The sequence below is a fragment of the Schistocerca nitens genome, chromosome 8, assembly GCF_023898315.1.
Source record: "Schistocerca nitens isolate TAMUIC-IGC-003100 chromosome 8, iqSchNite1.1, whole genome shotgun sequence".
NCBI classification, from domain to species: domain Eukaryota; kingdom Metazoa; phylum Arthropoda; class Insecta; order Orthoptera; family Acrididae; genus Schistocerca; species Schistocerca nitens.
The window spans coordinates 29,478,291-29,505,702 of NC_064621.1; the positions used below are offsets into that span (position 1 = coordinate 29,478,291).

The window sequence follows — 27,412 nt, forward strand, 5'->3', positions numbered from 1 at the left end:
TTGTCTCGAAACCTGGCAGAAAATCCAAAGAGATTCTGGCCATATGTGTAGTTCACCAGCAGCAAGACAGCGGCTAGACACAGTCAATGCCTTCTCTGCATGATAGCAATGGAGATACTATCGAAGATAGTGCTGCCAAAGCAGAGTTACCAAATATAGACTTCCAAGATTTCTTCACCAAAGGCGATGACATAAATATTACAGAATTCAAATCAAGAACAGCTACCAATATGAGTAACATAGAAGCAGATATCCTTGGAGCAATGAAGCAACTTAAATCACTTAAAAAAAGCAAGTCTTCTGGTCCAGATTGCATACAAGTTAGATTACTTTCACAGTGTGCTGACACAATAGCTCCGTACTTAACAATCATGTACAACTGTTCACTCAATGAAAGATCCTTACCCAAAGACTGGAAAGTTGCACAGGTCGCACAAATATTCAAGAAACGTAGTAGGAATAATCCACTAAATTACAGGCCCATATCATTAATGTTGATATGCAGCAGAATTTTGGAACATATATTGTGTTCAGACATTATGAATTACCTTGAAGAAAACAGTCTATTGACACACAGTCAACATGGAATTAGAAAACATCGTTCTTGTGAAACACAACTAGCTCTTTACTCGGACAAAGTGTTGAGTGCTATTGACAAGGGATTTCAAATTGATCCTGTATTTCTGGATTTCCGAAGGTTTTTGACACTGTAGCACACAAGAGGCTTGTAGTGAAATTGTGTGCTTATGGAATATCGTCAGTTATGTGAGAGGTCACAGTTTGTAGTAACTGACAGAAAGTCATCGAATAAAACAGAAGTGATTTCTGGTATTCCCCAAGGTAGTATTATAGGCACTTTGCTGTTCCTTATTTCTATAAACTATTTTGGAGACAGCCTGAGCAGCTGCCTTAGGTTGTTTGCAGATGATGCTGTTGTTTATCAACTAGTAAGTCATTAGAAGATCAAAACAAATTACAAAATGGTTTAGAAAAGATATCTGTATGGTGTGAAAATTGGCAACTGACCCTAAATAGCAAAAAGTGTGAGGTCATCCACATGAGTGCTAAAAGGAATCAATTAAGCTTCGATTACAAAATAAATCAGTCAAATCTAAAGGCCATAAATTCAACCAAATACCTAGGAATTACAATTATGAACAACTTAAATTGGAAAGAACACACAGAATATGTTGTGGGGAAGGCTAACCAAAGACTGTGTTTTATTGGCAGGACACTTAGAAAGTGCAACAGACATCCTAAAAAGACTGCTTTCACTACATTTGTCCTGAAATGATACAGGATTTCAGGTGGACATCATTAAAACAAAGGCATTTTTCACTGCAGAATCTTCTCATGAAATTGCAGTCACCAACTTTCTCCTCTGAACATGAAAATATTTTGTTGATGCCAACCTATATAGGGAGAAATGATCACCATAATAAAATAAGGGAAATCAGAGTTCACACAGAAAGAAATAGGTGTTCATTTTTTCCGCACACTATACGAGATTGGAATAATAAAGAATTGTGAATGGGGTTCAATGAACCCTCTGCCAGGCACTTAAATGTGATTTGCGGAGTATCCATATAGATGTAGATGATTCTTTTTTAAGAATAGATGAAACACTTGATACTCTATCAAATTCAACTTACCCATCCATTAACATGGCATCTAATGTAGTTTCCCCATTCTCATCTGGACTTCCACCAAAACCAACAGTTCCATCACACTGTTCTTCCTCACACACTGTGCAGCCCATTTCGACAGCATCCAGAGCAGACAATTTCTGTTGGTATATTGCTTCCCATGCTGAAAGAAAAAGAAGAACACCTAAGTAATTCTGAGAACAAGAATTACAACACCATCTCAAAGCACTTCCACATAACTCTCTCTGGAAGCTCTATGTAAGAAATTGCAACCTTATGCTCTAGATTTAAACACATGGTATTATGTCATAAGGTATTAGTATAAACACACAAATTTATTCAATGTTGCAAATTTAATTTTTAGAGCAGCTGTTGATTACCTTTACATCATTCTCTATGAACCTAAAAGGAAAATAACAATAGTATAAAACGGAAAGTTGCTATTCATCACATACTGGAGATGTTTAGTTGCAGAGAGGCACAACAAAAAGACTGTCAAAAATAAAGCTTTCGGCCAGTAAGGTCTTCATCAAAAATAGACGACACACACACACACACACACACACACACACACACACACACACACACACACACACACACACACACACACACACAAAACTGCAGTCTCAGGCAACTGAAGCCACACTGCGGCAGCAGCACCACTGCATTATGGGAGTGGCGACTGGGTGGGGGTAAGGAGGAGGCTGGGGTGGGGAGGAGGAGGGATAGTAGGGTAGGGGATGGGGGCAGTGAAATGCTGCTGGGGAGCATGCAGGGATGAGGTGGAGAGAGGATAGGACAGCTATGTGCAGTTGGGAGGTTAGACGGAGGGTGGGGGAGAGGTGGGAAGGGGAGCAGAGGGGGGCGCGGGACAGCAGAAAAGGACAGAAGTAAAAAGACTGGGTGCGATGGTCGAATGAGGGTGTTGTAGTGCTGGAATGGGAACAGGGAAGGAGCTGGATGGGTGACGACAATGACTAACGGTGGTTGAGGCCAGGAGGGTTATGGGAACATAGGATATATTGCAGGGAAAGTTCCCACCTGCACAATTCAGAAAATCTGGTATTGGCGGGAAGGATCAATATGACACAGGCTGTGAAGCAGTCACTGAAATGAAGGATGTCATGTTTGGCAGCGTGCTCAGCAACACTGTGGTCCACTTGTTCCTCGGCCACAGTTTGTCGGTGGCCATTCATGCAGACAGACAGCTTGTTGGTTGTCTTGCCCACATAGAATGCAACACAGTGGTTGCAGCTTAGCTTGTAGATCACATGACTGGTTTCACAGGTAGCCCTGCCCTTGATGGGGTAGGTGATGTTTGTGACCAGACTGGAGTAGCTCATAGTTGGAGGATGTATGGCACAGGTCTTGCATCTAGGTCTATTACAGGGTATGAGTAATGAGGTAAGGGATTGACGAGTACATTGTGTAGATTCGGTGGAATACCATGTGCGACGAGTGGGAAGGATAGTGGGCAGGACATTTCCCATTTCAGGGTATGTCGAGAGGTAGCCGAAACCTAGGCAGAGAATGTAATTCAGTTGCTCCAGTCCTGGGTGGTACTGAGTTATGAGGGGAATGTTCCTCTGTGACCAGACAGTGGGACTTTTGGAAGTGGTGGGAGACTGGAAAGGTAGGGCACAGGAGATTTGTTTTTGTACAAGGTTGGATGGATAATTGCGGTCTGTGGAAGTCTCAGTGAGACCCTTGGTATATTTCGAGAGAGAGCGTTCATCACTGCAGATGTGATGACCACAAGTGGCTAGGCTGTATGGAAGGGATTTCTTGGTAGGGAACGGGTGGCAGCTGTCGAAGTGGAGGTAATGCTGGTGTTTAGTAGGTTTGATATGGACAGATGTACTGATGTAGCCAACTTTGAGGTGGAGGTCAACATCTAGGAAGGTGGCTTGTTGGGTTGAGTAGGACCAGGTGAAAAAAATGGGGGAGAATCTGTTGAGGTTCCGAGGAATGTGAATAGGGTATTCTCACCCTCAATCCAGATCGCAAACATGTCATCAATGAATCTGAACCAGATGAGGGGTTTAAGATTCTGGAGGTTTAGGAAGAATTCCTCTAGATGGTCCGTGAATAGGTTGGCATATTTGATGCCATACAGGTGCCCATAGCAGTACCCCCGATTTGTTTGTAGGTAATGCCTTCAAAGGAGAAGTAATTGTGGGTGAGGATATAGTTGGACATGACAACTAGGAAGGAGGTGGTTGGTTTGGAATCCATCAGGACTTGGGAATAGTAGTATTCACTAGCAGTAAGGCCACCAACATTAGGGATGTTAGTGTAAAGGGAAGTGGCGTTAACAAATTGCACTATACAGCTGCTGCCTCAAAATTAAAAGCTATGGATTCCAATTACTATTTTCTGGACAAAGATGAAATTCCCTTAATAATTTTTTGGAATGGATGCATATGTCCATATAGAAAAATTCTACAGTAAACTTCAGTGACTTAACATTGACACATGATTCTTGTCAGCACTTCTTGTTGTTTTATGATTTTTTTATCTAAGTAAGTTAGTTGTTAAGTAAGGCAGTTTACAATTCAAAAGTAGGCCTAAATCTAACATTGCTTTACTAGACATAGTCCTACTTACAGTAGCAACCCTTGCCAATTTCTAATAACCTGGCTAGCTTAAGGGAGAGGGAGAAAGTGGTGGAGGCAGAGAGAGGGAAGAGAGGATTCTGTAGTTTGACATGGTAACTGAATAAAAAGTCTTCTCAGAAGAAATTAATTCCTGGTGAACTGAAAAATGCACATTTTTTGCACTATTCTATAATTAAATTCACAATTTCCAAATGATGGAGTATGCATGCACTTCTAATATTAGGTTGTCCCTCTAATTAAAATCATACATTTTTTCTATGTATTTTGGGATAATTTTGGTGACTACTGCGGTATCGACAGCATCTTCATCAACTACCATACCAGTGTGCCATGCACCACTCACAGCTACGCAAGATATGGCACTTTTAAATTGCCACTGGGTCAAGCCATCCTTCGATCATTTGGTGTCTCCAATGAAGGGCACCATGCATACACACCACCAGATAGTCAAATCGCATGACATCACTGTTCCAGACACTGATTGGCTGGCACACCCTCTTAAGGCCGGTATTACACTATCAGATGTCTTTGGCACAGATATTTGACAAAGATATTGGACAAAGAAATTTGATGGTGTTATAGGGAACTTTGTCAAATGTCATCAAATATTTGATCAAATCTAGGGCCCCGCTGTAGATTTGATCAAAGAAGTCACTTGTCTTCTGTTCACTGCAATGTGACATGTTACCACGTGGAGCACTAGCATCGCTGCAGCGTCTGTCATCTGTAGTGTTTTTATAAACAGTGCTAGTAAATACAATTGGTGTGTGCCGACAACTACAAAATTAATAGAGACGTATAAAGCTGGTGAAGAGCTTTACAACATGAGGCACCCCGAATACAAAAATAGGTTAAGAAGATTGGAGACCTGACCCAACCCAACCCAACCCTCTCCTGTAGCAAGGAATCAGAGTGTTACAGTGAGCCTGTCTTATGCAGATATAGCAGTTCTTAAGTGACTACTGTTCTTTGTGATATGAGGATACACTTCACTGAGCACATACAGAAATGTATGCTCATCCATTCTTAAGTAATTGATGTACGACTTGACATCCTCCACTATAAGCTCACGTAACAGGTTTTGTTGAATGCTTTTATTGTGTTGTCATAAAACCCATGGCTTCACCAAGGTACGTTTCCTTTTCTTCCCCTGCTTCTCTTCTGCAGGTGCACACAGTGCAATTGTGGTACATGCAACTGCTGCGGTTAATAACAAGTTGTTGTCAGCCATCTTGAACGTTGACAAAACATATGACAGTGTAATACCCCTTTTTAGTGCCACATTAAGGATCTTTGTCAAATATATTTTACTAATATTTGATCACATCTTTGATCAAATCTTTGACAAAGAAATTTGATAGTGTAATACTGGCCTAACCAACTGTAGTTCACAGTCACCCCCATACTGTGCATCAAAAGACTTATCAGCTTTAGTGTGGAAGACTGCAGTAAGCACAATACAGCCCATGTAGCACAACATTACTAAACATCACTAATATTCAGAGATTTATACATGTGTACCAGCATTCAAGACTATTTAGTTCTATCTAAATCATTACTATCATTGTACATAATTCATCAGCATAGAAGAACCTACAGCATTCACAATTAGTGTAACTCAATTATTAATTGTACATAGTGTAAATACACTTATTAATGTGTTACCTTTTCTGTACATGTCAGATCATATTTATTGGCCACATGAATTACCAGTACAATGGACATCAGCTGTTGATGGCGGTGCTCAATGACTTATCAGTAATATTTTCATTGTATTTGTGTGTGTAGAACTTATCTGTATTTCAATATTGTGAAAAGGAAAGTTGCTACTCACCATACAGCAGAGATGCTGAGTCGCAGATAGGGGCAACAAAAAGACTGTCACCTATCTGTGACTCAGCATCTCCATTACATGGTGAGTAGCAACTTTCCTTTTCACAATATTGTACATTCCATCCTGGATTTTCCATTGTTTGATTACCTGTATTTCAAGTATCTTAAATTTGTGTATGCAATGGCACCTTGTGGACAGAAATCCCTCAGTGCACTTATTCAGTTTCAAAGCCAATAAATTAGCTCCTTGCCCACTGCTATTGGCAGATTGATGGATGTGCAACAAACTCATCAAACCCCAATAACTGAAGCACACACTACCAATGGCCAGGTTGCACCACCTCCTCGCTTCTGCTCTTTTGATGCCAGACAAGAGGAATGCACAGAGTACTGCCTGCAGCCAGAACAGCAATTCACAGCATACAACATATCAAGTGAATGATAATGCTCTTATTCTTTTATGGGAGGGACTGCATATTTTCTGATTGTGTCCAAAGTTGTTCCCTCAGAGTTTTATTCCCTACCCTATGAAGACACTGTTAGCAAACTCAATGACTTCTTTGAAGCACAAATTCGTGTAGCTGCTGCTCAATTCAAATTTTTTATATGCTTTATCATCACAATCAACCTTGTAAGGAAAGGACCACTGAACTCAAGTGCATCACTAGGAACTGCTCTCACACAGTCTCATTTCAAGACAAAATGCTTCACAATGCCATGTTTCAAAACCTTGCCGATATCAGAATACACACTGGAATTATAAAGCACCACAATTCTGGCCTCCATGACATGCTTAAAGTAACTGATGCTCAGAAAGATCAAGACTTTGCAGAACTTGACTTACTGTGCCTGCTGTTGCAATACTGACTGCACATAGCTCAAAGTGGCCACAGTGTCGAAGAGCAAACAACAACCGCCAATACAATCAACAACATGAATACGGCATGGGACAGTCAGCCAGTTCCTCGGCTAAATCAAACCTACTGATGTCTTGTTTGAAATATTATGTAACACATGACCATGAAAACCACATGGAATATCGACACTGCCATAAATCAGGAGACATGTAGAAAGGGCACACATAAATGCAATGAAAAGTAAATCCTGTTTCACAAAAATCTTGACTTGAGAAAGTGGAAATAAATATGATCTCTCATTCTGAATCTGTATTCACTCATCCTGGCAATCGACACAGGATCTATGGACAAAAGCAACATATCTGCACAATGAAATGCCCAGTGCAAAACCTGCCACATTCTACCAAGCTTTCTTCGAACAAATGTACAGCTAAATACTTCATCAGTCGCAACTTTGATGATGAAAGTCTTCCACAAGTCAGAACAGATAGGGACATTCAAATTGTTCATCTCTCTGCATATTTGCAATAAATCTGCCCCATTTCAGTTAGATACTGGTGCTTCATTCACATTGATTAATCAAAATGCTTATGAGCAACTGGGACACCTTCAGCTACAAAACTCATGGTTGTACCTCACAGCCTAAAACTGCGGAAGTGTCTCTGGTCTTCAAATGTGTACTTTGCAAGCAAAATATGGAAATAATACTATATCAGTGTCTTTCGCAGTAGTTCATTCACATTCTAGTCCCAATATTTTTGGCATGGATGCCTTTGAGTTATTCAGTCGCTATATTCAAGACTACGGATCGGAGCGTGGAATGTCAGATCCCTTAATCGGGCAGGTAGATTAGAAAATTTAAAAAGGGAAATGGATAGGTTAAAGTTAGATATAGTGGGAATTAGTGAAGTTCGGTGGCAGGAGGAACAAGACTTTTGGTCAGGTGATTACAGGGTTATAAATACAAAATCAAATAGGGGTAATGCAGGAGTAGGTTTAATAATGAATAAAAGAATAGGAGTGCGGGTTAGCTACTACAAACAGCATAGTGAACGCATTATTGTGGCCAAGATAGACACAAAGCCCATGCCTACTACAGTAGTACAAGTTTATATGCCAACTAGCTCTGCAGATGATGAAGAAATAGATGAAATGTATAACGAGATAAAAGAAATTATTCAGGTAGTGAAGGGAGACGAAAATTTAATAGTCATGGGTGACTGGAATTCGTCAGTAGGAAAAGGGAGAGAAGGAAACATAGTAGGTGAATATGGATTGGGGGGAAGGAATGAAAGAGGAAGCCGCCTTGTAGAATTTTGCACAGAGCATAACTTAATCATAGCTAACACTTGGTTCAAGAATCATGAAAGGAGGCTGTATACATGGAAGAAGCCTGGAGATACTGACAGGTTTCAGATAGATTATATAATGGTAAGACAGAGATTTAGGAACCAGGTTTTAAATTGTAAGACATTTCCAGGGGCAGATGTGGATTCTGACCACAATCTATTGGTTATGAACTGCAGATTGAAACTGAAGAAACTGCAAAAAGGTGGGAATTTAAGGAGATGGGATCTGGATAAACTGAAAGAACCAGAGGTTGTAGAGAGTTTCAGGGAGAGCATAAGGGAACAATTGACAGGAATGGGGGAAAGAAATACAGTAGAAGAAGAATGGGTAGCTCTGAGGGATGAAGTGGTGAAGGCAGCAGACGATCAAGTAGGAAAAAAGACGAGGGCTAATAGAAATCCTTGGGTAACAGAAGAAATATTGAATTTAATTGATGAAAGGAGAAAATATAAAAATGCAGTAAATGAAGCAGGCAAAAAGGAATACAAACGTCTCAAAAATGAAATCGACAGGAAGTGCAAAATGGCTAAGCAGGGATGGCTAGAGGACAAATGTAAGGATGTAGAGGCTTGTCTCACTAGGAGTAAGATAGATACTGCCTACAGGAAAATTAAAGAGACCTTTGGAGAGAAGAGAACCACTTGCATGAATATCAAGAGCTCAGATGGAAACCCAGTTCTAAGCAAAGAAGGGAAGGCAGAAAGGTGGAAGGAGTATATAGAGGGTTTATACAAGGGAGATGTACTTGAGGAAAGTATTATGGAAATGGAAGAGGATGTAGATGAAGATGAAATGGGAGATAAGATACTGCGTGAAGAGTTTGACAGAGCACTGAAAGACCTGAGTCAAAACAAGGCCCGGGAGTAGACAACATTCCATTAGAACTACTGATGGCCTCGGGAGAGCCAGTCCTGACAAAACTCTACCATCTGGTGAGCAAGATGTATGAGACAGGCGAAATACCCTCAGACTTCAAGAAGAATATAATAATTCCAATCCCAAAGAAAGCAGGTGTTGACAGATGTGAAAATTACCGAACTATCAGTTTAATAAGTCACAGCTGCAAAATACTAACGAGAATTCTTTACAGACGAATGGAAAAACTGGTAGAAGCCGACCTCGGGGATGATCAGTTTGGATTCCGTAGAAATGTTGGAACACGCGAGGCAATACTGACCTTACGACTTATCTTGGAAGAAAGATTAAGAAAAGGCAAACCTACGTTTCTAGCATTTGTAGACTTAGAGAAAGCTTTTGACAATGTTGACTGGAATACTCTCTTTCAAATTCTGAAGGTGGCAGGGGTAAAATACAGGGAGTGAAAGGCTATTTACAATTTGTACAGAAACCAGATGGCAGTTATAAGAGTCGAGGGGCATGAAAGGGAAGCGGTGGTTGGGAAGGGAGTGAGACAGGGTTGTAGCCTCTCCCCGATGTTATTCAATCTGTATATTGAGCAAGCAGTAAAGGAAACAAAAGAAAAATTCGGAGTAGGTATTAAAATTCATGGAGAAGAAGTAAAAACTTTGAGGTTCGCCGATGACATTGTAGTTCTGTCAGAGACAGCAAAGGACTTGGAAGAGCAGTTGAACGGAATGGACAGTGTCTTGAAAGGAGGATATAAGATGAACATCAACAAAAGCAAAACGAGGATAATGGAATGTAGTCAAATTAAGTCGGGTGATGCTGAGGGAATTAGATTAGGAAATGAGACATTTAAAGTAGTAAAGGAGTTTTACTATTTAGGGAGTAAAATAACCGATGATGGTCGAAGTAGAGAGGATATAAAATGTAGACTGGCAATGGCAAGGAAAGCGTTTCTCAAGAAGAGAAATTTGTTAACATCGAGTATAGATTTAAGTGTCAGGAAGTCGTTTCTGAAAGTATTTGTATGGAGTGTAGCCATGTATGGAAGTGAAACATGGACGATAACCAGTTTGGACAAGAATCGAATAGAAGCTTTCGAAATGTGGTGCTACAGAAGAATGCTGAAGATAAGGTGGGTAGATCACGTAACTAATGAGGAGGTATTGAATAGGATTGGGGAGAAGAGAAGTTTGTGGCACAACTTGACTAGAAGAAGGGATCGGTTGGTAGGACATGTTTTGAGGCATCAAGGGATCACAAATTTAGCATTGGAGGGCAGCGTGGAGGGTAAAAATCGTAGAGGGAGACCAAGAGATCAATACACTAAGCAGATTCAGAAGGATGTAGGTTGCAGTAGGTACTGGGAGATGAAGAAGCTTGCACAGGATAGAGTAGCATGGAGAGCTGCATCAAACCAGTCTCAGGACTGAAGACCACAACAACAACAACATTCAAGACAATGTGCACACTATTGAATGCAACATTCCCATGCCTGTATTCCAGGAATGTGTGAAAAATATGGACATCTGTTCGATGGCACAATGGGAAATGCAAAGAATGTTTGCACCTAATTATGCTCAAGGACAATGCAAAACTTAGGTTTTACTGTGCTCGTTCAATTCCCCATTCCATTCACGATGAAGTTGCTTCTGAACTCCACAAATTAGAACAAAATCGGGTTATGAAACCTGTTTCTGCAAGTCGGTGGACACCTCCCCATATGATCACAAGAAAAACAAATGGGAAGATCAGACTTTGTCCCAACAGTTTAAGCTCAAACAGTGATTGATTCCTATCTGCTTCCACTTATTGACTAGCTTATGGATCACCTAGCAGATGGTTGATTATTTTCAAAAATGATTTGGCCAATCCTTGTCTTCAACATCCCCTGGATGAGCTCATGCATTATTTCAATGTTTTTTTGAACAAGTGATGTCAAAAGTCCTGTCCTACTCAAATTATTTAGGTGATATCATTGTATCCACACAAATATTGGGACAGCATCTCAGAAATTTGGAATCTCTTTTTAAGGTTTTAACTGATGCAGGACTCAGGTGTAATTTACAGAAATGTTCAATTTTCAATATGAAACAAACTTGTGGCAATTCATTGACAACACAGTGCTCATCCGTCAACTAAGAGTTTAAAAACCACACAGACCTTACCTACTCCTACAAATGTATGACAACTCCATGCTGTTCTTGGCAAATTGACATACTATAGCAAATTTGTTCCAAATACACCACAAATCACCACCCTTCTGCATTACCTATGAAGTAAAAATACTCCTTTTAAATCCTTGGACAAGGAATAACCTTTTCAGAAATTGAAACATGCATTACTTAGTCACCCACATCTTACGTATTTTGATCCATAAAAACCAGTAGTGCTTGTATCTGACAGATATTCCCATGGAATAGCGGTATTTTTATCTCACAAGGTTGGCATTCATTTCTAAGATGTTGAACAAAGCCCAAGTCAGCTACAGTCATATGGAAAAGGAAGCTTCAACCATAATTTATATTGACACAAGACTTCACCAAAATCTGTATGATAGAGAATTTTATCATCTGACTCATCTGACTGACTGCTCTGTCATTGGGTGAAAGGTGTATCTAATTGTACACCACAGAAGCTGCAATTTCATCACTGTTTCTTTCCAACTATCAACATGAAATTTTTTATTACACTACAGAACAGCATGCAAACACATGTGCTCTGTCTTGCTTACTTATTGGAAATTTTCCTAATTTTAATACATCAGAATTTTCTTATCTTCAAACTGATCATTCTGATTCACAATCACTGCAAGCTTTTCCCATCAATTTTTGGAGGATTTCACAGGCTACTGAATGTTATCAGCGACTACAAGTGCCCAAATGCTACATTCAGATGGGTTAGTCTCATAATCCAGAGTCAATCTTAGATAAAGTATTTTGCCAATACAACGCACAACACAACAGCCTCTCTCTCCAGAATGATGTAATGTCACTGCATTCTCTTTACGAACAAATGCGAGTCCTGATCCCCACACCTTGGCAACAAGAGGTGTTGAAACTGTTACATAGATGTCACTGGTGAATAGTTCAAACTAGGCAGCAAGTGCATCAGCACTGTACATAGCTTGGGCTGGATAAACAAATGGAACACATGATCACCCATTGCCATGAAAACTGCATAACCAGGCAGTATTCCACCAAGAATTTTTCAGTTGACCTTAACACTATGGTCATTGGCAGCATATCCATTTTGCTTTTGATCATCCTTTCTAGAACACAAGATGGCTCATTACTACGGATGCATAAAGCAACTATTCTTTTGTCATTCCAGTGCATTCAACTATTAGCATAAGCACTATCAAGGCACTCGCTTCAGTCTTTTGCTTAGATTTGCCACTTACAATTGTTTCAGACAACTGTCTGTAATTTCCTTTGCAAGAATTTGAACATTTTGTCAACAAAATGGAATTCAACATATCTGAATATCATCATTTATTCCTCAACTGAATGGTGAAGGCAAACCTTTCATTTGCATTTTCAAGGCTCAGATGTCAAAACTTCACACTTTGAATTCGAAGGAAAATGTATTATTGTTTTTCAGCACCTATCACACTATGGCTGCTCGCAATACTCTGCCACAGAACTCTTATATAGTCATCACCACTGCACTCTGCTGCATCTCTTTCACCCTCGCCACTCTGTTTCCAATGTTGACTTCAAATCAAAATTCCACATGAAGGAAAAGTTTTCTATTGTGTCTATAACAAGCCTCACAACTGGTAATGTAACATCATGCCTCACATGTCTGGTCACGCTCGTTATATCAGTCACAGCGCATCTGGCATCGATCGGTTGCACCATGACCGACTTTGTTTCCATGATTATAGTGATCCTCTCCCAGTTCTCTGTCATGCTACCTGCAACCCAGCCTGTTGCCCCTAAGCAGCACTTGCTGATGCTTCACATCTGGGTGCTTGGGTATTCAGACAACTCTGCCATGGAGATCAAGCCATGCCCACTATTGCAGCCACTGCTGCAGGCACCACACCCATCGCCATTTGTAGCAATGGCAGCCACAGTCATTGAACCTGCACCAGCTGTACCATTTTCTACACTATTAGCAGTGCCAATGCTGCACTTACCTGTGCTGTTGGATGGACATCCTACCTTCAGCTTCTTGGCAGATGTTCCCATCGGTTCACAAGATAAATGTTGGAACACGGGTTAGCTGGTGCCATCTGGCATCATACCACAGCCAACACCATTAGTAGCAGTACCCTTGTGCCCCTCCCCCCTCCCCCTCCAACCCATCACCACCCACACTCTCACTAAAATGACAATGGTGCAGAATTTTGGGAGGAGGGAATGTAATATCAACAGCATCTTCAGCAACCACACCCAGTACACTGCACACCACTCACACCTAGTCAAGAAATTACACTTTTAAATCTCCCACCATCGTGTCATCAGGCAAGGCTGGCCTTACATTGCTCACCATCTCCGATAAGGGGCACCACTCGTACCAACCACCAGAGGACGCAAATCCACATTACCTCATTGCAAGCAGCACACATAGGCCAGTCCATCCCTTTAAGCAACCGTAATTCAGAGTTCACCCAATACTGTGCACCTATAGGCTTACCAATATTAATGTGGAAGACTGCAGTGAGGACAATGTATCAAATGTAGCATGACAGGACTATACATTACTAATACTCAGTGACTTCTATAAGTGTGTCAGCATTCAAGACTATTTGGTTGTATCCAGAAAATTACTATCATTGTGTATAACTCAGCAGCACAGAAGACCCTACAGCAATCAAAGCACGTATAACTCAACTGTTTAGTGTAGACAGCATAAATAAACTCATTTATGTGTTATGTTTCTGCCCCCACCCCACCCCCCCCCCCTTCCCAATGAACCATGTGTCTTGCCGTTGGTGGGGTGGCTTGTGTGCCTCTGTGATATGAGCAACCACAATGGAGGGGTAACTGTTGAGAGGCCAGACAAACTTGTGGTTCCTGAAGAGGGGCAGCAGCCTTTTCAGTAATTGCAAGGCCAACAGTCTGGATGAGTGACTGATTTCACTTTGTAACACCAACCCAAATGGCCTTGTTGCACTGGTACTGCATGGCTAAATGATGATGGTATCCTCATGGGTAAAACATTCCAGAGGTAAAATAGTCCCCCATGTGGAACTCCAGGCAAGGACTACTCAGAAGGAGGCAAGATGTCAAATCAAACAACTTTCAGCCGTTTAATTTCCAAACTGTTATTTGATTTGGCTACCAGTTTCGGCAATTTACTACGCCACCTTCAGGCCTCCTGACCGATGTGCAGGAAGATTTAAACCTCAGTTCCAGTCAAAGTAGGGGCCACCATTCAAATACTGGTATCTGTAGATTTCTGGTTGATACAATGGTTACTCCAACCATCATCTGCCGACTGTAGTAAATCGCCGAAACTGATAGCCAAATAAAATAACAGTTTGGCAATTAGATGGCTGAAAGGTGTTCGATTTGGCATCCTGTATCGAACAGTTGAGTCCCACAATCATCTCTGAAAAGACGGACATACATAGGCTAATCAGGAGGATGTCGTCATCAGGTGAAACAAAACTGGCATTCTACAGACCAGACCATGGAATATTAGAGCTCCTAATTGGGCAGGTAAGTTTGAAAATTTAAAAAGGAAAATGGCTGGGTTGAAGTTAGATAGTGGAAATTAGTGAAGTTTGGTGGTAGAAGAAACAGTACTTCTGGTGAGATGAATACAAGGTTATAAATACAAATAGGGGTAATACATGAGTGGGTTTAATAATTAATAAGAAACTAGGAATGCGGGTAAGCTACTATGAACAGCATAGTGAGCACATTATCATAGCCAACATAGAAACAAAGCCCACACACACACCTACCACAGTAGTACAAGCTTATACGCCAACGAGCTCCGTAGATGGTGAAGAAATTGAAGAAATGTATGATGAGATAAAAGATATTATTCAGGTAGTTAAAGGAGATGAAAATTTAATTGCGATGAAAGACTGGAATTCGACAGTAGGAAAGGGAAGAGAAGAAAAAATAGTAGGCAAATACGGACTGGGGGAAAGGAATGAAACAGGAAGCGCATGGTAGAATTTCACACAGAGCATAATTTAATCATTGCAAACACTTGGTTTAAGAATTATGGAAGAAGGCTGTATACATGGAAGATACCCTGAGATACTGGAAGGTTTCAGACTGATTATATAATGGTTAGACAGAGATCTAGGAACCAAATCTTAAATTTTAAGACATTTCCAAGGGCAGATGTGGATTCTGACTACAGTTTATTGGTTATGAGCTGTAGATTAAAACTGAAGAAATTGGAAAAAGCATATGGTACCTGGAGGCTGTTAAGAGTTTTGGAAGGAGCATTAGGCAACTGCTTACTAGAACAGGGGAGAGGAATACAGAGAAGATGAATGGATACCTTTACGGGATGAAATAGTGAAGGCAGCAGAGAATCAAATAGGTAAAAAGGAAAGGCCTACGAGTAAAACTTGGGTAACTTAAGAGATATTTAATTTAACTGATGAAAGGTGAAAATTAAAAAATGCAGCAAATGAAGCAGGTGAAAGGTGATACAAACGTTTAAAAAATTAAACTGACAGGAAGTGCAAAATGGCTAATCAGAAATGGCTAGAGGACAAATGTAAGGATCTACAAGCATATTTCACTAGGGGAAAGATAAATACTGCCTACAGGAAAATTAAAGATGCCTTTGGGAAAAAGGAAAGCAGCTGTACGAATATCAGGAGCTCAGATGGATAACCAGTCCCAAGCAATGAAGGGAAAGCTGAAAGGTGGAAGGAGTACACAGAGGTTCTATACAAGGGAGATGAACTTGAAGGAAATATTAAAGAAAGGTAACTGGGTGTAGATGAGGATGAGGATGAGAAGGGCGATGTGATACTGCAAGAAGAATTTGACAGAGCTCTGAAAGATCTAAGCCAAAACAAGGCCCCCGGGGTAGACAATATTCTGTCAGAACTAATGATAGCCCTGGGAGAGCCAGCCATGACAAAACTCTTCCATCTGGTGTGCAAGATGTATGAGACAGGTGAAATACCCTCAGACTTTACGAAGATTGTACTAATTCCAGTTATAAAGAAAGCAGTTGCTGGCAGGTGTGGAAATTACCGAACTATCACTTTAATAAGTCACAGTTGCAAAATACTAACACGAATTCTTTACAGAAGGAGAAGGAGAAGAAGAAGAAGAATGGAAAAACTGATGGAAGCCAACCTCGGGAAAGATCAGTAAGAATTCCAGAGAAATGTAGGAACACACAAGGCACTACTGACCCTACACCTTATCTTAGAAGATAGGTTAAGAAAAGGCATACATACGTTTGTGGCATTTGTAAACTTAAGAGAAAGCTTTTGACAATGCTGACTGAAATACTCTCTTCGAAATTCTGAAGGTACCAGGATAAACTACAGGGAGTGAAAGGCTATTTACAAACTGTACAGAAACCAGACAGCAGTTATAAAGAGTTGAGGGGCATGAAAGGGAAGCAGTAGTATAGAAGGGTGTGATACAGGGTTGTAGCCCATCCCTGATGATGTTTACTCTGTACATTGAAGCAGTAGGAAAAACCAAAGAAAAATTTGGAGTAGGAATTAAAGTTCAGGGAGAAGTATCAGAAAGAATTTTGTGAACAGCTTAAAATCAATTCAAAAGAACATTGGGTTATTATAATAAATGAGGTTAACTCACATGGAATGTTTTATTCTGATGAAAGTTTTAGTCATTTTGATTTAACATTTGCACTGAAGGTAAGAATATTTGTAGTCTGTGTAAGAAAAGTTTTGTTTACTCTTGCTCAATAGGTAAACAGTTTTGATTTAACATTAGGCTTAAAGAACTAAGATGTAACAGCAGCATTAAGTACGATCATGGGAATGAAATGGAAAAGGTAGCAAAGAAGGTATTACTGAAAAGACCAAAAGAGCTCCTGATACAGTAATGTGTCTCAGAAAAGCAACAGTAATGCAACTAGATTCTGCCTCTTACAGAAAATTCAAAGACTTTTTCATATCTTGATAATTATGATTTTTGAACTTTATGAGAGGTTTACAGTTGTACAGATTAAACAACATCGGGGATGGGCTACAACCTTGTCTCACTCCCATCTCTACCACTGCTTCCCTTTCATGCCCCTCAACTAATAGCTGCTGTTTGGTTTCTATACAATTTGTAACTAGCCTTTCACTCCCTGTCCAAAAACTTCTGAAACTTTTTCCACAAAATTTTTCTATGCTTACCTTTTACTTATTGTGCATTGTCTCCTTCGAACTACTCTCCTCCACAATTGATACATCGCTCCCAGCACTCTTTTCACTTTTGGAAGCAGCGAGCAAATTTTCTTTTATCTCATCTATTGTTGCAAATCTTCATCCTTTCAATGGTGTTTTCAACTTTGGAAACAGATAAAAGTCCGCAGAAGCCACGTCTAGGGTGTACGGAAGATGAGGCAGCGACATGATTTCGTTTTTTTTTTTTTTTGAGAACCTTTCCTGACCCTTTGTGAAGATTGAACCTTTGTCTCAATATCATAACCATAGACTCACATCTCATGACCAGTTATGATTCTCTTAAGGAAGATCTCATTTTTAGTTGGGTGATCCAAAAGCTCTTCACAGATTGCAAGATGAAGATCTTCCTGGTCTTAACTCACGAGCCGTGGGACGAACTTGGTGACAACATGATGCATTCCAAGATGATGCATCAGGATTTAATGATACGATCCTACTGAAATGTTACATTCTTCTGCAATCTATCAGACAATCAGTCATCGATTGGCATGCACAATTTCACTGACGTTCCTTACATGAGCATCGTCGATAGATGTCAAAGGGCATCCTGAACGAGGGTCATCTTTAATTTCCATCCATTCACTTTTAAAAAATGTGAACCATTCGTAACACTGAGTACAGCTCAGGCACTCATCACTGTACACTTCCTGTGTCATTTGGGGTGCCTCTGTAAAGGTTTTCATAAGTTTCACACAAAATTTAATGCAGACGCATTGTTCCTTGTAATCTACTCCCTCCTTCCTACATCCATCTATTGTTCACATTAAAGTCTTTTATGATGATTTGAGAGGAGCAAAAACTACAATAAACTTTGAAGTTTACTTAGCTTGTCATGCCAAGATGGTTCCAGTTCTTCTTGTCTAGGGGTCTGATTCTTGAAAATACACTACTGGCCATTAAAATTACTACACCACGAAGATGACGTGCTACAGACACGAAATTTAACCGACAGGAAGAAGATGTTGTGATGTGCAAATGATTAGCTTTTCAGAGCATTCACACAAGATTGGCGCTGTTGGCGATACCTACAACGTGCTGACATAAGGAAAGTTTCCAACCGATTTCTCATACACAAACAGCAGTTGACCGGCGTTGCCTGATGAATCGTTGTTGTGATGTCTCGTGTAAGGAGGAGAAATGCGTACCATCACGTTTCTGACTTCGGTAAAGGTCAGACTGTAGCCTATCGCAATTGCGGTTCATCGTATCACGACATTGCTGCTCGCGTTGGTTGAGATCAAATGACTGTTAGCAGAATATGGAATCGGTGGGTTCAGGAGGGTAATGCGGAATGCCGTGCTGGATCCCAATGGCCTCGTATCACTAGCAGTCGAGATGACAGGCATCTTATCTGCATGGCTGTAACGGATCGTGCAACCACATCTCAATCCCTGAGTCAACAGACGGGGACGTTTGCAAGACAACAACCATCTGCACGAACAGTTCGATGACGTTTGTAGCAGCATGGACTATCAGCTTGGAGACCATGGCTGCAGTTACCCTTGACGCTGCATCACAGACAGGAGTACCTGCGATGGTGTACTCAATGATGAACCTGGGTGTACGAATGGCAAAATGTCATTTTTTTCGGATGAATCTAGGTTCTGTTTACAGCATCATGATGGTCGCATTCGTGTTTAGCGACATTGCGGTGAACGCACATTGAAAGCGTGTATTCATCATTGTCATACTGGCGTATCACCCGGCGTGATGGTATGGGGTGCCATTGGTTACACGTCTCAGTCACCTTTTGTTTTTCATTGACGGCACTTTGAACAGTGGATGTTACATTTCAGATGTGTTACAACCCGTGGCTCTACCCTTCATTCGATCCCTGCGAAACCCTACATTTCAGCAGGATAATGCACGACTGCATGTTGCATGTCCTGTACGGGCCTTTCTGGATGCAGAAAATATTCGACTGCTGCCCTGGCCAGCACATTCTCCAGATCTCTCACCAACTGAAAACGTCTGGTCAATGGTGGCCCAGCAACTGGCTCATCACAATACGTCAGTCACTACTCTTGATGAACTGTGGTATTGTGTTTAAGCTGCATGGGCAGCTGTACTTGTACACACCATCCAAGCTCTGTTTGACTCAATGCCCAGGTGTATCAAGACCGTTATTACGGCCAGAGATGGTTGTTCTGGGTACTGATTTCTCAGGATCTATGCACCAATATTACCTGAAAATGTAATCACATGTCAGTTCTAGTATAATAAAATATTTGTCCAATGAATACCAGTTTATCATCTGCATTTCTTCTTGGTGTAGCAATTTTAATGGCCAGTAGTGTATACTTCCTCACATTTTAGTGTATCATACAGTATTTTGATTTTTCACATTTAAAAACCTGAAATTCCATTGTTTGCACAAAAAATATGTTCAATCACATCAGAGGTGTGCCTACGTCTCCCACACACTGTGGAAATAACCATATTCCACAGGGTTTACAATTTTTCTTAACAACTGAATTCCTACTAGTTTTATTTACATTATTAATTTCAATTATTATTTAATAAATGAATCCATAAATAGACATAGTAAATGGTACAGGATTCCATAATAAATAATAGAAATTTTAAGTGTAACAATAATTCGTAATTTCAAATTTTCTAAAAAAAAATTATTTTAACTGTACATTCAGAGCTAGTACTTATCGATTGTAACATCGAGACTAAAATATTTTCATAAAGTAATTCCTTTTCGTCAATTGTAGTTTTAAGTATAACATACTGTGTATAAATATAATAGGGAAACATTCCACGCGGGAAAAATATATTTAAAAACAAAGATGATGTGACTTACCATACGAAAGCGCTGGCAGGTCGATAGAAACACAAACAAATACATTCATACACACAAAATTCTAGCTTTCGCAACCAATGGTTGCTTCGTCAGGAAAGAGGGAAGGAGGGGGAAAGACGAAAGGATGTGGGTTTTAAGGGAGAGAGTAAGGAGTCATTCCAATCCCGGGAGTGGAAAGACTTACCTTAGGGGGAAAAAAGGACAGGTATACACTCGCACACACACACATATCCACCCGCATATACACAGACACAAGCAGACATTATCTTATACTGTGTATAAAAATATATCTAAAAACAAAGACGATGTGACTTACCAAACGAAAGCGCTGGCATGTTGATAGACACACAAACAAACACAAACATACATACAAAATTCAAGCTTTCGCAACCAACGGTTGTTTCATCAGGAAAGAGGGAAGGAGAGGGAAAGACGAAAGGATGTGGGTTTTAAGGGAGAGGGTAAGGAGTCATTCCAATCCCGGGAGCGGAAAGACTTACCTTAGGGGGAAAAAAGGACAGGTATACACTCGCGCACACACACACACATATCCATCCGCACATACACAGACACAAGCAGACATTTGTAAAGGCAAAGAATTTGGGCAGAGATGTCAGTCGAGGTGGAAGTACAGAGGCAAAGATGTTGTTGAATGACAGGTGAGGTATGAGCGGCGGCAACTTGAAATTAGTGCAGGTTGAGGCCTGGTGGGTAACGAGAAGAGAGAATATACTAAAGGGCAAGTTCCCATCGCCAGAGTTCTGACAGGTTGGTGTTAGTGGGAAGTATCCAGATAACCTGGACGGTGTAACACTGTGCCAAGACATGCTGGCCGTGCACCAAGGTATGTTTAGCCACAGGGCGATCCTCATTACCAACAAACACTGTCTGCCTGTGTCCATTCATGCGAATGGACAGTTTCTTGCTGGTCATTCCCACATAGAAAGCTTCACAGTGTAGGCAGGTCAGTTGGTAAATCACGTGGGTGCTTTCACACGTGGCTCTGCCTTTGATCGTGTACACCTTCCGGGTTACAGGACTGGAGTAGGTGGTGGTGGGAGGGTGCATGGGACAGGTTTTACACTGGGGGCGGTTACAAGGGTAGGAGCCAGAGGGTAGGGAAGGTGGTTTGGGGATTTTATAGGTATGAACTAAGAGGTTACGAAGGTTATGTGGACGGCGGAAAGACACTCTTGGTGGAGTGGGGAGGATTTCTTGAAGGATGGATCTCATTTCAGGGCAGGATTTGAGGAAGTCTTATCCCTGCTGGAGAGCCACATTCAGAGTCTGATCCAGTCCCAGAAAGTATCCTGTCACAAGTGGGGCACTTTTGGGGTTCTTTTGTGTGAGGTTCTGGGTTTGAGGGGATGAGGAAGTGGCTCTGGTAATTTGCTTCTGTACCAGGTTGGGAGGGTAGTTGCGGGATGCGAAAGCTGTTTTCAGGTGGTTGGTGTAATGGTTCAGGGATTCCGGACTGGAGCAGATTTGTTTGCCACGAAGACCTAGGCTGTAGGGAAGGGACCGTTTGATGTGGAATGGGTTGCAGCTGTCATAATGGAGGTACTGTTGCTTGTTGGTGGGTTTGATGTGGACGGACGTGTGAAGCTGGCTATTGGACAGATGGAGGTCAACGTCAAGGAAAGTGGCATGGGATTTGGAGTAGGACCAGGTGAATCTGATGGAACCAAAGGAGTTGAGGTTGGAGAGGAAATTCTGGAGTTCTTCTTCACTGTGAGTCCAGATCATGAAGATGTCATGAATAAATCTGTACCAAACTTTGGGTTGGCAGGCCTGGGTAACCAAGAAGGCTTCCTCTAAGCGACCCATAAATAGGTTGGCATACGAGGGGGCCACCCTGGTACCGATGGCTGTCCCCTTTAATTGTTGGTATGTCTGGCCTTCGAAAGTGAAGAAGTTATGAGTCAGGATGAAGCTGGCTAAGGTAATGAGGAACGAGGTTTTAGGTAGAGTGGCAGGTTATCGGCGTGAAAGGAAGTGCTTCATCACAGCGAGGCCCTGGACGAGCGGAATGTTTGTGTATAAGGAAGTGGCATCAATGGTTACAAGGATGGTTTCCGGGGGTAACAGATTGGGTAAGGATTCCAGGTGTTCGAGAAAGTGGTTGGTGTCTTTGATGAAGGATGGGAGACTGCATGTAATGGGTTGAAGGTGTTGATCTACGTAGGCAGAGATACATTCTGTGGGGGCTTGTTAACCAGCTACAATGGGGCGGCCGGGATGATTGGGTTTGTGAATTTTAGGAAGAAGGTAGAAGGTAGGGGTGCGGCTGTCTGTGGAGTCAGGAGGTTGATGGAGTCAGGTGAAAGGTTTTCTAGGGGGGCTAAGGTTCTGAGGATTCCTTGAAGCTCCGCCTGGACATCAGGAATGGGATTACCTTGGCAAACTTTGTATGTAGTGTTGTCCCTCAGCCACATACTCCCGGCGATCAAGTACCACGGTCGTGGAACCCTTGTCCGCCGGAAGAATGACGATGGATCGGTCAGCCTTCAGATCACGAATACCCTGGGCTTCAGCAGTGGTGATGTTGGGAGTAGGATTAAGATTTTTCAAGAAGGATTGAGAGGCAAGGCTGGAAGTCAGAAATTCCTGGAAGGTTTGGAGAGGGTGATTTTGAGGAAGAGGAGGTGGGTCCCGCTGTGACGGAGGACGGAACTGTTCCAGGCAGGGTTCAATTTGGATAGTGTCTTGGGGAGTTGGATCATTAGGAGTAGGATTAGGATCATTTTTCTTCGTGGCAAAGTGATATTTCCAGCAGAGGGTACGAGTGTAGGACAGTAAATCTTTGACGAGGGCTGTTTGGTTGAATCTGGGAGTAGGGCTGAAGGTGAGGCCTTTGGATAGGACAGAGGTTTCGGATTTGGAGAGATGTTTGGAGGAAAGGTTAACTACCGAATTAGGGTGTTGTGGTTCCAGATTGTGTTGATTAGAATTTTGAGGTTTTGGGGGGAGTGGAGCTGGAAGTGGGAGATTGAGTAGATGGGAGAGACTGGGTCTGTGTGCAATGAGAGGAGGTTGAGGTTTGTTGGAAAGGTTGTGGAGGGTGAGTGAGTTGCCTTTCCGGAGGTGGGAAACCAGGAGATTGGATAGTTTTTTTGAGGTGGAGGGTGGCATGCTGTTCTAATTTGTGGTTGGCCTGTAGGAGGATGCTATGAACAGCCAGTGTGGATGTGGGAGAGGAAAGATTGAGGACCTTTTATTAAGGATAGGAGTTGACGGGTGTGTTCATTGGCTGAGTTGATGTGTAGGTGAAGGATTAGGTGGGTGAGGGCAATGGATTGTTCAGTTTGGAACTGGTATAGGGACTGATGGAAAGAAGGGTTACAGCCAGAGATGGGAATTTTAAGTGTGAGGCGTTTGGGGGTAATGCCAAATGTCAGACAAGCCTGAGTAAATAAAATATGGGAGCGTAATATGGCTAGGGCGAAGGCATGTTTGCGGAGGGAATGTAAATAAAACTTAATGGGGTCGTTGTGGGGATCATAAGAGGGTGACATGGTATTAGAAGGTGGAAAGTGTAACATGAGGCTGAAATGAAAACGAAAATAAAAATATATGGGGAGAGATAAAGGTGAACTAAAAAGCAACTGGAGTTCTGGCGTGAAAAAAGTCGAAAAAGTGTTGGTTAAAGCTGAGCTATGTTGATCCTGTGGTGAACTTGGGTTGGTAAACAACGATGTTCACAAAGGTTAGGTGGTTGTGTTGCTGCCAAAACACTTTAAAGGGTGGAGAAATTTGGGAAAATTTCGAAAAAACTGAGTGTAAATGTATTAAAAGGAGTGGTTTTGTGGTAGCAGATTATGAAAATGAGGCTAACAATTGTCCGACGAAGAAATAATGACGTTAAAACCTGTGGAAGCGGCTAAAAATGATCAGTGATGTGGGACAAATGGAAATGGAAATAAAGCGAAAGTTATTACAACTAGCCGAAACGGTTGTTTAAAAGGTGAAAGGAACTGTTTGTGAACTGGAAACGGTGGATTTTATAGCAGTGGTAGTGTTGAAAGCGGAAAAAAAAATTTTGGTTATGGTTTGGAAGTGGGTTGCGTATTACTGAGTATATAAAGGCGGGATAAAATTCTATGGTAGATTACGGTAAAAAGGAGAAGGTGAATACAAAGTGAAACTACTTACAAAAACAGAAAGAGAAAGTAAGATGACAGGAAAGATTTCGAAATGCAACAGTGACACTCACACTCTCTGCTGGAAATATCACTTTGCCACGAAGAAAAATGATCCTAATCCTACTCCTAATGGTCCAACTCCCCAAGACACTATCCAAATTGAACCCTGCCTGGAACAGTTCCGTCCTCCGTCACAGCGTAACCCACCTCCTCTTCCTCAAAATCACCCTCTCCAAACCTTCCAGGAATTTCTGACTTCCAGCCTTGCCTCTCAACCCTTCTTAAAAAACGTTAATCCTACACCCAACATCACCACTACTGAAGCCCAGGCTATCCGTGATCTGAAGGCTGACCGATCCATCGTCATTCTTCCGGCGGACAAGGGTTCCACGACCGTGGTACTTGATCGTCGGGAGTATGTGGCTGAGGGACAACACTACATACAAAATTTGCCAAGGTAATCCCATTTCTGATGTCCAGGCGGAGCTTCAAGGAATCCTCAGAACCTTAGGCCCCCTAGAAAACCTTTCACCTGACTCCATCAACCTCCTGACCCCACAGACACCCCGCACCCCTACCTTCTACCTTCTTCCTAAAATTCACAAACCCAATCATCCCGGCCGCCCCATTGTAGCTGGTTAACAAGCCCCCACAGAACGTATCTCTGCCTACGTAGATCAACACCTTCAACTCATTACATGCAGTCTCCCATCCTTCATCAAAGACACCAACCACTTTCTCGAACACCTGGAATCCTTACCCAATCTGTTACCCCCGGAAACCATCCTTGTAACCATTGATGCCACTTCCTTATACACAAACATTCCGCTCGTCCAGGGCCTCGCTGTGATGGAGCACTTCCTTTCACGCCGATAACCTGCCACTCTACCTAAAACCTCGTTCCTCATTACCTTAGCCAGCTTCATCCTGACTCATAACTTCTTCACTTTCGAAGGCCAGACATACCAACAATTAAAGGGGACAGCCATCGGTACCAGGGTGCCCCCCTCGTATGCCAACCTATTTATGGGTCGCTTAGAGGAAGCCTTCTTGGTTACCCAGGCCTGCCAACCCAAAGTTTGGTACAGATTTATTCATGACATCTTCATGATCTGGACTCACAGTGAAGAAGAACTCCAGAATTTCCTCTCCAACCTCAACTCCTTTGGTTCCACCAGATTCACCTGGTCCTACTCCAAATCCCATGCCACTTTCCTTGACGTTGGCCTCCATCTGTCCAATAGCCAGCTTCACACGTCCGTCCACATCAAACCCACCAACAAGCAACAGTACCTCCATTATGACAGCTGCCACCCATTCCACATCAAATGGTCCCTTCCCTAGAGCCTAGGTCTTCGTGGCAAACAAATCTGCTCCAGCCCGGAATCCCTGAACCATTACACCAACCACCTGAAAACAGCTTTCGCATCCCGCAACTGCCCTCCCAACCTGGTACAGAAGCAAATTACCAGAGCCACTTCCTCATCCCCTCAAACCCAGAACCTCCCACAAAAGAACCCCAAAAGTGCCCCACTTGTGACAGGATACTTTCCGGGACTGGATCAGACTCTGAATGTGGCTCTCCAGCAGGGATACAACTTCCTCAAATCCTGCCCTGAAATGAGATCCATCCTTCATGAAATCCTCCCCACTCCACCAAGAGTGTCTTTCCGCCGTCCACATAACCTTTGTAATCTCTTGGTTCATCCTTATGAAATCCCCAGTCCACCTTCCCTACCCTCTGGCTCCTACCCTTGTAACCGCCCCCAGTGTAAAACCTGTCCCATGCACCCTCCCACCACCACCTACTCCAGTCCTGTAACCCGGAAGGTGTATACGATCAAAGGCAGAGCCACGTGTGAAAGCACCCACGTGATTTACCAACTCACCTGCCTACACTGTGAAGCTTTCTATGTGGGAATGACCAGCAAGAAACTGTCCATTCGCATGAATGGACACAGGTAGGCAGTGTTTGTTGGTAATGAGGATCGCCCTGTGGCTAAACATGCCTTGGTGCACGGCCAGCATGTCTTGGCACAGTGTTACACCGTCCAGGTTATCTGAATACTTCCCACTAACACCAACCTGTCAGAACTCTGGAGATGGGAACTTGCCCTTCAGTATATTCTCTCTTCTCGTTACCCACCAGGCCTCAACCTGCACTAATTTCAAGTTGCTGCCGCTCATACCTCACCTGTCATTCAACAACATCTTTGCCTCTGTACTTCCGCCTCGACTGACATCTCTGCCCAAACTCTTTGCCTTTACAAATGTCTGCTTGTGTCTGTGTATGTGCGGATGGATATGTGTGTGTGTGTGCGCGAGTGTATACCTGTCCTTTTTTCCCCCTAAGGTAAGTCTTTCCACTCCCGGGATTGGAATGACTCCTTACCCTCTCCCTTAAAACCCACATCCTTTCGTCTTGCCCTCTCCTTCCCTCTTTCCTGATGAAACAACCGTTGGTTGCGAAAGCTTGAATTTTGTGTGTACGTTTGTGTTTGTTTGTGTGTCTATCAACATACCAGCGCTTTCGTTTGGTAAGTCACATCATCTTTGTTTTTAGATATATTTTTCCCATGTGGAATGTTTCCCTCTATTATATACATACTGTGTATAAAATTATTTGAAAGTTTTCAGAAAAGCAATTGAGATAATATTGACCTGTCCAAAATTTGAAAAATAATACTGGTATTGACAACTACTGTTGAGGAAAAGTAATGCTAGAGGAGGATGTTCTACTACATCCTCTAACTCAGCCATCTCAAAATTCACTAACGGTGTGACACAATACAGCACTGAACAATAACTAACAGAGTACAGCAATGAAACTTCCAGCAGTTACATGTCAAACACAGGTGTGTGTGTGCAGGGATGCAAATCACATTTTGCTCCAACACACCATTGCTGCAAAATTACAAAAGTTCAAAAAAA

At 42.0% G+C, this 27,412-nt stretch overlaps 1 protein-coding gene across 1 annotated transcript in view; it reads right to left on the bottom strand.

Annotated features, from left to right (window-relative positions):
• Nucleotides 1–27,412, bottom strand: part of LOC126198657 (N(4)-(Beta-N-acetylglucosaminyl)-L-asparaginase-like) — a 133,356-nt gene that overhangs the window by 90,802 nt on the left and 15,142 nt on the right. The window contains exon 2 of the mRNA XM_049935131.1: nucleotides 1,653–1,809. Within this exon, the coding sequence (XP_049791088.1) occupies nucleotides 1,653–1,809 (157 nt within the window). The remainder of the gene's footprint in view (nucleotides 1–1,652; nucleotides 1,810–27,412) is intronic.